Source organism: Zeus faber, assembly GCF_960531495.2.
Source record: "Zeus faber genome assembly, chromosome: 4".
NCBI classification, from domain to species: domain Eukaryota; kingdom Metazoa; phylum Chordata; class Actinopteri; order Zeiformes; family Zeidae; genus Zeus; species Zeus faber.
The window spans coordinates 22,536,047-22,551,046 of record NC_137191.1 but is presented as its reverse complement, the minus strand read 5'-3'; the positions used below and the strand labels follow the sequence as shown (position 1 = coordinate 22,551,046).

General features: G+C 45.4%; 1 protein-coding gene across 3 annotated transcripts in view; it reads left to right on the top strand.

The window, feature by feature from the left end:
- apbb2b (amyloid beta (A4) precursor protein-binding, family B, member 2b) overlaps positions 1–15,000 on the top strand; it is a 56,563-nt gene that overhangs the window by 29,131 nt on the left and 12,432 nt on the right. For all 3 annotated transcript variants that reach the window (XM_079999124.1, XM_079999126.1, XM_079999125.1), the window contains 8 exons: positions 1,810–2,060; positions 3,700–3,831; positions 5,865–5,936; positions 6,544–6,594; positions 7,597–7,682; positions 7,817–7,877; positions 11,825–11,971; positions 12,641–12,768. In XM_079999124.1, the coding sequence (XP_079855250.1) occupies positions 1,810–2,060; positions 3,700–3,831; positions 5,865–5,936; positions 6,544–6,594; positions 7,597–7,682; positions 7,817–7,877; positions 11,825–11,971; positions 12,641–12,768 (928 nt within the window). The remainder of the gene's footprint in view (positions 1–1,809; positions 2,061–3,699; positions 3,832–5,864; positions 5,937–6,543; positions 6,595–7,596; positions 7,683–7,816; positions 7,878–11,824; positions 11,972–12,640; positions 12,769–15,000) is intronic.

Here is a 15,000-nt window from a genome sequence, read left to right as displayed (position 1 = left end):
CGGCATGGTCAGCAGTTTGAGAATTCCCTGTTAAACACACACACACACACAAACACACGCAGAGTGCACACAGGCCCTGTTAGTCTCGGACCTTATATTACCTTTATTAGTTGCTACACAACCTAATGCAGTGTCACGTCATTTTTACTATCTTGCTGTTCATTACCCCCCTTAAGCACACACACAGGCACACACATGGACACACACACTTATCATTGACGTTTCTATCAACGTGGGTTTTTGCTGGTGTGCCTAAATGTCAAGAAACGTTTCGGTTTCAGATGAGAGATGATTGTGATCGCAAGTAGGACCATAAAGAACAGGGAGTCCAACCGTCGTCTCCGGGCGGTCTGGGGTTACAGGTGGTGGATGGATGATTTACTTTAAACATAATGCATAAAACATAAAGCAGACACAGATTGGACCTAATTTTTGACTAAATCACCCTTTTACTGTAGACTGCGTGCGTGCGTGCGTGCGTGCGTGCGTGCGTGCGTGCGTGCGTGCGTGCGTGCGTGCGTGCGTGCGCGTGCTGGGGGACTGCCCATTGTTCCAACAGCCCATTATTCCGAAACCCCAATAGTCTGAAAAATGTCACATTGCACACGGGAAGGTCCAATGGCATCACAGATGAAGAAAGATAAATTTGCCCCAGAGTAGATTCATTTTATGTTCATAATTATCTGGAATCTTTGTTTCAATCATCAATAACCTCATTTGTTAACTTGTACACAAAATACAGAAGCAGATGGCTATTATGCAGAATGATGTCATCGGACCTTCCGGGGTGCAATAGGATTATTTCAGACTACTCGGGTTTCTGAATAATGGACCGTCTGAACAATGGCATGGCAGGCACCGTGTGTTGCTCGCTCATCTCCGCCAATTCCAATGTGAACGCGGCGCGTCGCCGTGCCTCGCTCCTCCACACTAACACACTGTCCTAATGAAGTCAATGTGTTTTTATATTACACGTATTGTATTGTGTTCCGTTTCCTTCGTTGAAGGTGTCATTAAACAAATTAAGCACCGTGCGTAACGGGATCACTTCCTCAGTCACTCAATCTGGCCCAATTGTCTGTGCCCCGAACTGCCCCCTTACTCCCCCAAAGTACTTAAGGGAATACATTAATAATAATAATAATAAAAAAAAAAATATATATATATTTTTTTTTTTCCCCAGAAGCCGTCGTCTCACACGGCAGGTTTGCTATTGGTGCAGATGCACAACAGTTGAAAAAAAAATATTTCTTGTCAGTTGACAGTTATCAAATTGAATGTGGGCCAGGATCCAAAACGGGGTCGCTCCATGCCTGGCTGCCTGGCTGCCTGGCTGCTGCACGGCGACAAGTGACAACTTGACAGATATTCTAAATCTGGACCAGGACAACGATGGGAACTGGGACAGAAGCAGAGTGTATTATTGGACGTAGTTGAAAATAAATAGGTTAATATTTTGGATCTTCCCTAAATATTTATGGCCAATATTGAGGTGTGTGTCATAACAGTGTCAAAGAGGTTTCTCCCAGCTTCACTCAGCTGTTGGTTCGTGGACAGACACGGTCAGTTCCTCAGCAGCTGCAGCAGATGCTATTAATTCCATCCAGTTGTTGCTTAAATGTCAGTCAGCAGAGGAGGGCTTAAACCTCTCAAACACACCTCTGACAAAGACATCTCAAAATATGTTGACGTGTGGAATGGTTTGTGTGAGAGATTGGCGGTGCATGTGAGAAACCTCATTTCATCAAATGTTCAATACTGAATACTTCACTGTCACTAATTTGGGTGTGGGTGTGCTTTTTTGCCCAGATATCTGGAGTGAGCAGTCCTTCCAGACTGACCCAGACCTTCCTCCAGGATGGAAGAAGATCACCGACATGGCCGGCATCTACTACTGGCACATCCCTACCGGCACCACCCAGTGGGAGCGGCCCGCCGACTACCCCGCACCCGCCTCCGAGCACCTGGAGTCCCAGACCCCCCTGGCCAATGGCACGGCCTCAGTCGCCCGAAAACACTCCCTGGGCTCTCTGAGCCCCTCACCTACGCCCGACCACGAGGTGAGGGGATCACAGGGCGATGCTGACGATTCAAAAATCACAGTATTTTTTTTACTTCTTATATCGTTTCACCGCACTAAGGGGAAAATATGGGAAATTATCATTCGGTAATGTGGATATAATGACCAAAGCAGCTAGTAGCAGCTAGAACAGTTTAATAAATTGAGACATTCCAAGGTCTCAGTCATATAAGAACATAAGGATAACCAATATCCTGATATGTGATATCTAGTCTCATATCATTATATTAATATACTGTGTATACATTATACTTCTTAGTTATAAAACTCACACTCGTTCGGATACATGCCTGAATCTGGCATGAGATGTCAGAGAAGGAGTAGCAGCACACACACTTGCAGATATGTCTGACCACAAATTCAGTGCTGGCAGGACCCTATTGTTATTGTTCGGATTTTTATTTTTATTATTCTTCTTGGCAGTTTTCAGGCTAAACCCGCTCGAACTCACCCTCCTCCCAACCCGAGCCTGGCGCAGCCCCCATCCCCGCAAAAAGAGAGCAATTAGGAAAATAATCTGCGATTTTCAGTGACGTCTTGTCTGGCATGTTCGGAGAGCATCCCTCAGTCCGCTCCAAACGTCCCCGCATATAATCACAGAGTGCAAATTCTGGAACCTCGGATTAGGGAACCATAATCTAAACTGGACCCCATGTATTGCTCCCTGCAGCTATATTTATTATCATTATTATTAGGGGTCCAGCCCTATTGTTCGGCAGCTCCCATTGTTATTTCTTATTATTATTGTTTTTATTTTATTATTGTATTATTACTATGTTATATATTATTATTATTATTATTATTATTATTTCTTATTGTTATTCTTATTGTTCGGGAAAGCATTTTCGGAATTTTGAAGCCTAAAACTATCTGGAACACCAACTTCGGTAACACATACTGTAACACACGAACACGGTTGTTTGAATCACGCTGTCACAAAGACCTTGTGGTTGAAGTTTCATCCAAATCGATCCGCATACGGAGCAGATATTAGTAAAAAAGCAACCAAATTTTGAGCGATTTTAACACAGACGAGCCGGTACATCTGACGCTGAAATATGTCCAACCCGATTAAAACTATCTGGAAGACATACTACGGCATAAGCTACGAACACAGTTGAGGTCTCATTTAAACTGGTATGTCACATGCATCTCTTGATTTAAATTTCATCCAAATCAATCCACATTGGGGCAGATGTTAGTGAAAAACCAAACAAATGTGACCCAAAATATTCCGTTGGTTAACTGACACGTCGCACGTCTCGTTCTAAAATGAACGAGATGAGATTTACAGTAAGATGCTTTATGATGTCATCATATTATTTACTATAAATGAACAGATTCTGATTGAGAATGTCCAGTGTGCTGTCCAGACTCTAACTAGACTAACTAACTAGAAGTTACCAAACTATTCAAAAATAGGCCCGTGCGGCATTATTGCAAATTGGTCTGTCTGTGTGTGTGTGTGTGTGTGTGTGTGTGTGTGTGTGTGTGTGTGTGTGTGTGTGTGTGTGTGTGTGTGTGTGTGTGTGTGTGTGTGTGTGTGTGCGTGCGTGCGTGCGTGCGTGCGTGCGTGCGTGCGTGCGTGCGTGCGTGCGTGCGTGCGTGCGTGCGTGTAGTTGTCCCAGGCGGAGGTGTTCTTCGGCGCATCCCCCCGCTCGGGCAGCACCACCTCGGACAGTTCGCTGGAGCCGCTCGCTGCCCACGAGGCCACGCTGCCCTCCTGCGGCTTCGTCAACAGCTGCTACTTCGTAAGTCTCTGCCTGTTTCCATCCCAGGGTATAAAGCTGCAGCGAAGGTTACAGGGTTTGTTTGGGAAGACTCGGAGGAAGTGAATTAACTCAGACAGGATTTACTCTGCAGCCTCCAGGAGACGTCCAAGGTATCCAAACCGTCCAAGCTCATTCACCTCTTCCCAGTCTGATCAAACTTCTCAAGAGAGGGAGGGAGACCGAGAGAGATGGCGCTGGAAGATGATCAATACTTTACGCTGTGCATGGGCAGTCAATCAGTCCATCAAGCAGAATGATAGGGAGAAGGGGAAGAGAGGAAAGGAGATAGATGGAAGGATGGTGTAGATACCTCATTGATCCAGTGAGGACGGGCCGATGCCGATGGATGGACTCACCTCACTGGGAGAGATTGACCCGCCGGCTGCACAGATACCATCGGGTATTTGTCAGTCTCACTCGAGCCAATGTGGTGAAAACGCTTTGTGTTATATAATCAGTGACTGACTTAGAGTGCCCCCATTACGCACAGTGCTTTTTTGTGTTGTTATGAGGAAATTGTGTAAAATAAAGTACATTTAAAATAAAAACACAATGTTTTTATTTACTTTATTTAGAGGAACGGCTACCTGTGCAATCTTTCCGTTGCGCATGGAGAGGGAGACAGGGGCACAAATTGCACCCTGATCGCTCCCTCAGAGGACACACGGAGGACCCAAAACGTACTTGCGTTTTCAATCAATGACATCATATTATTTTCGAGGGCTTTAATGGATGATCGGAATGACAGATGAATAGATCCAGGGCAATTTTTTTCTTATTCTTATTTTTGTAAAAATAAAAATAATAATAATTTTGATCCGGGGCTATTCATAAAACATCCTACGCATGATCATGTTATGATTCTGACTGTGCACGGAGAGCAGCGGCTAGTCACAGACGGGTCCATTGTTTGTGTGTGTGTGTGTGTGTGTGTGTGTGTGAGAGAGAGAGAGAGAGAGAGAGAGAGAGAGAGAGAGAGAGAGAGAGAGAGAGAGAGAGAGAGAGAGAGAGAGAGAGAGAGAGAGAGAGAGAGAGAGAGAGAGAGAGAGAGAGAGAGAGAGAGAGAGAGAGAGAGAGAGAGAGAGAGAGAGAGAGAGAGAGAAGCAGGAGGTAGACTTAAAAAGACACAAGAACAAAAGGCGTTAGAACCACCGGAGAACATGACCCAGAACACCTTCAGCAAAACACTCAATAAGATCTCGCCGGTGAAAGAAGCATGAACTCGACAGCGAGGGGAGTTGGCAGCGGCTTTTCTTTAAATAAAGATGAAATAAAAGAAAATAAATACTGAAATCAAACTTGTCTTTTATTGACAGTACCCGTATTTCTGCAAATAGTGACCGGGGTTTTATTTTTATTTTTTTTTACCTCAACTGCCGTGCTCCTCAAAATAAATACATCTAAAATAAACTTGCATCTTTTTTTTTTTTTTTTGTTCATTACGCAATCCACTGTCCTGAACCAAGGCAGAACATGCCTTTGTTGGGTTTAAAACGTTTGTTTAACACAAGTAGAAATGAACGAAAACAAATAGCTCTAAAATAAAAACACAGGAAAACAAACACGGGGAGCGGCACGGGATGCGTGGTGCGGGCGGCAGAGCACTGGAGGAGGAAAAAAAAACACATGCACACTGACTCCTTGTTTACCAGTTTATATTTGAGGAAATACGGTTTATATAAAACATGCTTGTTGACCCGGGAACAGGAGGCGGTTGAATGGCCCGGGGGCTTGCACCGAGAACCCAGATCAACCCGTCAGTTTGTTCTTATCTTGTTCCGAAGACGTCTTTTTGGTCCAAAACGTATTTTTCAATGCGCTGCACGCAGCTCTCCAATAAAGTCAGATTTTACCCATTTTAAAAAGTGAAAAAAATAATTAATAAATCAAAAGTCAATGTGGCTGTCAGTGTTGATATTGTGGCGGGCCTGCACAAATAAATGAATGTATGGGAAACACTGCTGTAATGTCTCCTTCTCTCCATCCCTCTCTCTTTCTCCATCTCCATCCAGCCTCGTTCAAGCTCTCTACAGGGCATGCCCGACCAGGACTGTGGCTCCCAGCAGCTCGAAGACGAAGACAAGGTACAATCGCCGTCCTTTTCCAGTCCTCTGTGTGGTTTTCTTTGTTGTTCTTGTTGTTTTTCCTCGCCCCCAGTCGTCCCTTTGCGTCCCTTTCTTTCTACCAGTGTATGTGTCCGGGTGTGATATGATTGCGTATCTCAGATGCACTGCAGCCAGTGTTATGTAGTGTCACGTATCCCTTCCCTTCTAGGGTAAATAGCCCCCCCAGTGTTTCACTAAGAATACATTCACCGTTATTAAGCTTAGGCAACAGTGTGTGTGTGCGGTGCGTGCATATACTGTATATATTTGTGTGTTTGTATTTTATTTGTACTAATCCTGAATCAGTCGATTCTTTGTAGGACTTTCAATAGGAGCAAACTACAAATAATACAAAAAAAAGTGGTTTTAATATAAACAGCAAACATCTTTGTTGACGGATGTTTCTGCACTGTGGCTCCTCATTGAAACCAGGCTCCAGTGTCTAGCTAACAGCTTTGTTCTGTCTCCCCCTTCTCCTCCTCCAACCTCTATCCTGACCTTCGACCCTTGACCCGCCAACCTCGTATGTGTGTGTGTGTGTGTGTCTGTGTGTTTGTGTGGTTTAATGGCGTGTGTGTGTATGTAGAAACAGGTGTGGAGTGATTTTGGCGGAAAGATTGATAGTGAGGTTTGGAAGGCAAGTATAATGACGCAGCGGGTATGCAGAATCTTGAGTCTTGTTTCGTGTGTATTCAAACCGCGCCGCGACGAAAACACATGTCTGGCTGCTGCTTCGCTGTCACAGCGTTAACGGAAAACTAAAGCCTTCGATCGTGGATGACGCGCCTTGTTGTTTGGCTGAAACGTGGCACTCTTACATAAACGACTGCGTTCATTTTTCTTTTATTTTTTTATTTTTTTATTTATTTTTTTCATTTTATCAATCGATGCACATTTCTGGTTTTCGACTGTGTGCGTGTGTGTGTGTGTGTGTGTGTGTGTGTGTGTGTGTGTGTGTGTGTGTGTGTGTGTGTGTGTGTCACGTAGTGCTGGGCTAAATATCAAGCTGATGATCAAATAATAAGTAAAAAAATATATATATATCCCACCTGTCTATGCCTTCTGCCGCCTCTTGAAATACTCTAGCTCACCATTTTTTGTCATCTGGTTCATGATGGGCAAAGTGCAGCATTACTAGATATTACCATTGACATGTACTGTGCACCTTTGGCACAATAATCCAAAATCATTCATCAAAAAAAAAAATGTAAAGATCTACTTCAGGCCATATCGCCCAGCACTAATATGTCATCAATATTGCCAAAATTCCAATATTATCTTCCTCCCTTCTTGAAACTGCATGCCGCCTCACACCCATAACACACTGACACCTTCTCTCCGTCCTGCACAGACTGGATGCATGGCGGCATCAACCTTGTGTGTCGGCTGTATTTCAATATGGTTTTTGCCTTTGGTTTCGGTCAAGTCTAGGCTTCTGTGTCTTGGCCAAGCTGCTTGTGTGTGTGTGTGTGTGTGTGTGTGTGTGTGTGTGTGTGTGTGTGTGTGTGTGTGTGTGTGTGTGTGTGTGTGTGCGTGCGTGCGTGCGTGCGTGCGTGCGTGCGTGCGTGCGTGCGTGCGTGCGTGCGTGCGTGCGTGCGGTAAGAATCCGCTCTCTGACGGGGTCACCTCTGTGCGCCAGGACCTGCAGGCGGCCACGGTGAACCCCGACCCCAGCCTGAAGGAGTTCGAGGGGGCCACGCTGCGCTACGCCTCGCTAAAACTAAGGTGAGGGTGAGGGGGGAAACATGGAGCCTTGTCGACACGTGCATCCAACGGTTTAGCGGCCTGTAATTCCAAACCCACGCAAAGGGGCTTCCTTGCCTCTTTACTTTTTTCAATAACCGCCTCCTCTTCCTCAGGAACCAATCTCCCGTGGAAAAAGAGGAGTCCAGCGGCGCCCACAGTGGTTCAGAAACCAAGGTGAGAAACTTGACTCGGTTCGGAGCTCTCCGGTGGCTATGTCGGGGGGTTCCCAAACTGAGGTTTGCGCCCCTTAGGGGGCCTCGACGGAATCGCAAGGGGGTCCACAGCGAAATCATTGTTATATACTGTATCTACCCAGAATGGTTGGGAACGCCTGCTCTACGTTGCGCACAGATGCATTCGTACTCCCTCGCTTCGGGATTTCTGTTTCCATTTAAAAAATATCCGGATCCATCAGTCTCTCCAAGCAGATGTTCAAAGTGTCGTTCCAAAATTATTGCCAAAGACTGCCAGAGTTTTCAGCCATCTTGTCAGGGGGAACAGAGTATTTAGTTAACATGTGAACTAAGTGTTTCACCTTTGTCCCGACCACCTGTCCTGCTCTTGCCAAAGTGTGGTTGATAGAAAACCTGAGAGTTTGTAATACTCTGTTCATGTATAATCTGTACACATGGGTTCACATAAAAGTGGATTTTCCAATTGATTCCATTTATTAAACCTGGAGGGCTTAAAAAAAAAAAAAACACCTTGATACCTTTATTCTCCAAATCTCTTGTTTCAGAAAACTCTTTTTCTTCAGAAGACGTTATCTCTCCGGGAATCCTTGCTACTCTCTCCAGAAACCATAACTTATCCGCCATCTAAGCCCCGCTGTAGAGCATTGTGAAGTGTAATTAACGTTCCAGTTCCCTTGGGTCCTTTCCGCCGGGGCCCCATGCCCTGCAGGACCGCGCGTCTCGCTCTGTTTACGTCCTGCGCCTGTTTATTCACCAGCGTATTACTGCGGATCCAGGCGGCTGCTTTTCCTCTCTCAAAGTCAGTTTTGTCAAAGGGAATGACTGGACAGTACTGCCCCCGTGTGGACAGTATCTACACCATCTGCCGTTTGAAGATGAGATGCAACTTTATAATCCCCTGGGAAAATTACATTTTTTTATTTTTTTATTTTAGTGTATTTTATTTTATGTATTTAAAGTAGCACAGGAGTCTCAAATCTATCCAAGATGGGAAGATGCAGAGTAGAGAAAGCATGATAATCCAGTCATGTACATACCAACCACCAACGGTTTGTCCAACTTTGGTGGCCAACAATCAGCAATCGCTGTTGACTTTCGCTATATAAAATACTAATAACAGTTCCACCAGTGGATACTTAGTCATTCTGTTGTGTTAAAATACCCTGGATATCACAGATAAATATCCTTTAATGTTTAAAGCCCATGCACAGCATGTATTTTGTGTGTGTGTGTGTGTGTGTGTGTGTGTGTGTGTGTGTGTGTGTGTGTGTGTGTGTGTGTGTGTGTGTGTGTGTGTGTGTGTGTGTGTGTGTGTGTGTGTGTGTGTGTGTGTGTGTGTGTCCCTTACTGCTTTTACTCGTTCTTTAGCAACACTGACAGCTTCCAGAGAAGAAAGGCAGACTTATCGCCTGGGCATGTGTTACCGTAACACACACACACTCACTACTGGTACTAATGCTCTGTACATCAACATCTCAAACAGCTGTTAACTGGAGGGCAGTTCTTTGTTTCAAAGTCTGTTTTAATTGTCTTGCTAGTTAGTGTGTATTACAATATGTATATAATACCAGTATAGAGAAATATAAGGAGTGAGTATTTTGTTAATTATTGAATTTATAGGAATAGATGTTCCCTCGACATCCCAATATTCCTAGTGTGGCCACTGCCACCTTCTGGTTTGGATTAGTATTATAACTTCATTTTGGTCCTGGCAACAGTAGTGTGTGTGTGAATGTTTTACGCTTCTTGTTTCTCTGAATTGACTATTTCAGGGTTTATAAATGCACCAGGAACATGGGTCCTAACTTACGAGGTGTATTTACTCAGACCTTACTTTGATACCTGTGTGTGTGTGTGTGTGTGTGTGTGTGTGTGTGTGTGTGTGTGTGTGTGTGTGTGTGTGTGTGTGTGTGTGTGTGTGTGTGTGTGTGTGTGTGTGTGTCCTCACTTACCAGATGTATTTACTTTGAGACCAGTACAATCATTTGTGGGTGTGTGGTATGTAGTTTTGCAAGTGTGAGCCGGGCTCACCATGGCACATGAGCCCGAGTCAGTTTCAAGTCAGCAGTATGAAACGCTGCCTCCTAATTCATCATCATGTCCAAGCCAGGAGTCTGGGGCCTCTGTGGCCTCGTAAGACTCTGCCCTACATCAGGAGGGTGGAGAGGAGGAAACAAACAGTAAAAAGAAGGGGAGGAAAGGAGGGAAACTCCTTGTTTGAATTTGCTTGGAAATACTGGATGTATACCGTTTTTACACCATGTTACGTCATGTTTCCATCACTGCTGAACGGAGCTGGAGCCTGTGACTACTGCAGAGTCGTTTGTCCTGGGAATGAATGCCAATTGTAACCTTTCCCACTGAAGACAAAAGCCAGATGTTAGCGGGTGTGTGTGTGTGTGTGTGTGTGTGTGTGTGTGTGTGTAACCATGCTTGTCTATAGTACGTGACAAGGACAAATCCCCCATCCCCTGGAATCTTGGCTCCCAGCAGCTGAATTTTTATGTTTATTTTTTTTATTACTAGTTGTTTCATGATTACTACTATACTATATTGTTATTACTAATAATTATTAGTTATTATTACTAATAATTATTAGTAATAAAATATTGTTACTCACTTTTTTGTGCTTGTTCCACCGGAATCAGTAGATATCAAGTGTCTCTCTCTCTATCTTTCTCTCTCTCTTTCTGTCGTTACGTCTTCACCCGTTTTTACCACTTATCTCTGGTCCTATTCATTCCCCCCCGACAATCTCCGTAGAGCTTTGTCAATGAACTGTCTGATTCGAATGAATACTTGATGAGGACAGAAGAATATGGGACGTTTCCTCCATCGCCGTGTTCCTCTCTCTCTCTCTCTCTCTCTCTCTCTCTCTCTCTCCCCCCCTCTCTCTCCCCATCCATCTATCTCTGTTCTGCCAGTTCGTATCTGTGTCTTTCCCTGTCCTTGTTACGACACTATGGAGGGTGTAGGGACTCCAAGGTTTCTGGCCGTTGCACGGAAATAAGCTTTTCATCCTTTGGATTACTAGAGGAACGAAGACAACAAGGTCATTATGGCCTTTTGGAAGATGTCCATCAAACACACGACGGCGCATTTGCTGTCATTTCGAACGGCCCTGAAGCTGCGGGTGGACTTCATGTGTCACATTGAGGCTTGGACTGCCGGCGCGTACGCAGGTTCCCGAATCCAAAAGTGTCAAACCTTTCACGCGGCTTTCACCGCTGTCTCCCAACGCGACGGGGCCTTTGATTAATCACGTGAAGCGTTTGTTTACTCCAGAAACTCGTCCTCCACCTTCCAGTTTGTTTTTCCCCCGACAGAAGATGACAGAGCAAATCAAACTGTTGACCTCCTTCCTCTTCCATCGCTGTAGTTGGTTCTCCTTCACAGCAGATATAGAAGGCTTTTAAATAGTGCAATGAAACACATCCACCTTATGAAGAAGAACCATTTTTTGCCCTTGAACTTCTGAACGTAAACATTCAGGTAGACGCTTCATTTCCCTCGACCCAGCTGGTGGAAACGCAGCTCGGTTCTCACGTTGGCTTTTGGAAATTCCCTTGAATTTAGGATGTAAACATATAATTATGGAAGTTAACCATTTCGTAAAATGGTCGCCATCAACTTAAATGATTACGAACAGGGGGTTTTGTAATAATGGTTGACAGTTCTACGTGCGTCATTTGCGTTGGCTCTTCAGGAGCTGGGTTCTATTCCAGATATTCCAAAACACTGCATTTGACAGCGTTTTGTCTCCGTCTGCATTTGTTTGAACATAACCACCGACCCTTCTTCTATCCTCCTTTCAAACCGTCTGATACTGAACCAAGTCGTGAAAACACACGTTCTAAAGTGTGTGTGTGTGTGTGTGTGTGTGTGTGTGTGTGTGTGTGTGCGTGTGCGTGTGCCCGTGTCCGGCAGTGCTTCGCCGTGCGCTCCCTGGGCTGGGTAGAGATGGCGGAGGACGACCTGGCTCCGGGGAAGAGCAGCGTGGCTGTCAACAACTGCATCCGACAGCTCTCCTACTGCAAGAACGACATCCGCGACACCGTGGGAGTCTGGGGAGAGGTGAGGAGGGAGGGGGGAGGAAAGGAGGGTGGGGCTGTGTGTGTGTGTGTGTGTGCGTGCGTGCGTGCGTGCGTGCGTGCGTGCGTGCGTGCGTGCGTGCGTGCGTGCGTGCGTGCGTGCGTGCGTGCGTGCGTGCGTTGATTGAACAAAAACTACAAACTGTTTACTTAATTCAAGTGGATTGGAAGGGATGAACGGAACTAGTGCTAACATTCTGAACACTTTGACTCTCTCTCTCTGTCTCTCTCTCTCCCTTTCCTGGTTGTGTTTAATATGAACTGACAGGACATAGATTTCTTTATTTGAGAGAAAGAAAGGGGTTCACCGCTTCATCCCTCTTTCTTGATCTTTTATTTGGAGCCCTCACAATGCGCGTGCACACAATAACACACACACACACACACACACACACACACACACACACACACACACACACACACACACACACACACACACACACACACAGTTACTGCATACGGGTAAATGAATGTTGGCAAGTTGTGTGTTTATACATGTGCATTTCTGTGTTTTTAATCTGTGTGTGTGTGTGTGTGTGTGTGTGTGTGTGTGTGTGTGTGTGTGTGTGTGTGTGTGTGTGTGTGTGTGTGTGTGTGTGTGTGTGTGTGTGTGTGTGTGTGTGTGTGTGCGCGCGCGTGTGTGCGTTTCCAGGGAAAAGACATGTACCTGATCCTGGAGAACAACATGCTGAACCTGGTCGACCCCATGGACCGCAGCGTGCTCCACTCTCAGCCCATCGCCAGCATCCGAGTGTGGGGCGTCGGCCGCGACAACGGCAGGTGGGTCAAACCGCGTGGATGTCAATATTTTCTATTATATTTATTATTATATCACAATGTACAATCAATCTACAGTCTATTACAGTGAATATGTTATTTTATTTTTATTTTATTTATTATTTTATTACTTTTTATTTATTATTATTATTATTATTGCTACGTCAATTTCATAATTTTTACTCCATCTACTCCAAAGTTTTATTTCTATTGGAACATTTATCGGTTATGACCTATTAAGATGGTTGTCTCATTTATTTGGACAAAAGTTTATTCATTTATGTGAGTCAAGTTGACTGGTACTGTGTATTGTACTTTGGTTTACACAGATATAAATTGAACAGATTCAGACACTATGGTCAATCAGGGCTTTTGGAGCACATGTGGCACATAGTCTTTCAATTCTCTAAGTTGTAGTTTTCGAGACTCCCCAGGAAGGTGTACAGGTGCATAAACAGTCAGCGGTGCGTGAACCCGCAGACGCAGAGGGAACGTCGAGGCAAATTATTGAGCGGGCTGGGCGGTCGACCGGGCAAAGGATTGAGAGGAAAGCGGTGAATGATTCAGCGATTTCAATGAAAAATTAATTTCTTCTCCTCAAAGGAGAGGGGCGTGGAGAAAGGAAGAGAGCGGTGTTTTATAGCGAATCCCAGACTGACTGACGGACTGTCCCTTTCACCTGCACTCTGGATCATTTGCCAGACCAACAATGAGAGTTCAGCAGTGCATAGCGGCTACTCCAAGCTGCCCCCAGATCCCTCTAAAAGAGGGTTGGAATTTATTCAAAATGAGACGTAATCGCCTTCAAACTAGCTAAAATGACCAAAATACCCAAACGGATGAACGCAATATCAAAGATGCATGTGATGGAGGTTACTGTTTGCTCATGGGAATGACCCAGATATCCCAGTGTCCTCTTTTGACAACTCTGCCGTTCTAGAGGACAACGTTAGTTATTCCCAAGAACAAACTGGGAATGCGCACTTTTTTAATCACGCACGCCTGTATTTGGAGCGCTTTGATGGTTTATAAACAGCCAATGTTGTTTGAATGGATTTCGATGGTGTATTGTCGGGTGGAGCATCGCAGGGTCCACCAGAGGGCGGTGTCCCTCAATAAAGACACCTGGGAGCTTGCTGCATGGGAATGCGCTGTATGTAGGTTAACAGGTTCGGCTGGACCACTTCAGACTGAAGGAGGAGAGAGTGTGTTTTCAGCAGACACACTGACTCACACACACACTCCTGGACACATGCACAAACACACACACACACACACACACACACACACACACACAAACAGTCACACTTAGACACAGGCCTACCTAGTCTAAAAGCTTGTACACATTCATTCAGACAGACACACACATAGAAACACAATTTAACACACACACCGTCAGACAGACTTGTACACACATACACACTCAGGCTCCTTAATTTACACACACACACACACACACACACACACACACACACACACAATGTGATCTCTAATGTAACAGTATCTGAAAATAAACTGCGTACTGTATCGCTGAAGTGTGGGTGGAGGAGAAGAGACGCACTATTCTGGACACTTCCAACTTTTCAAGATGCGGTTCAGTCGTTAAGTCCAAATGAACTTGAACACACACACACACACACACACACACACACACACACACACACACACCTTCATCCCTGGCTTCACTCAGGGGCTCACTCACATGGGAAATGACTATTATACCCACTGACAAAGTCAAAGACAGAAAATGTGCTATTTGAGCACTGTTGTTTGAGTAACCTTTCATCTGCTGCACCTGTCATGCAAATACAGAGAGAGAGAGAGAGAGAGAGAGAGAGATTAGGAGAGCGCGGGCGACCGACGGGAATACCATCGGCTGCTGCGGAGAGGGGGGGGGGGTGACAGAGGAGGAGGGGGGATTGGGAGGAAAGAGGGTGAGAGGGGGAAGAGGCAGATTGTGGGGGAGGTATGGTTAGCGCTCGCTGGGCGCGGAACAGATGGGGAGTCGAGGAGTGTGTGTGGAGGACTGAATAGATGGTGCGTTCGTCCGGAGAGAGACTCCGCCGCACGGGTTCACACTGTGAGTACCACGGCGCACAGCGGGTTTTCTACTCTTTCATCTCTCTCTCTCTCTCTCTCTCTCTCTCTCTCTCTCTCTCTCTATCCCGCGCTCTCTCCTGCATCGCCATCTCTCCATCCCTCTGCCGTTACATCACTTTCTCTTCTCCATGCTGT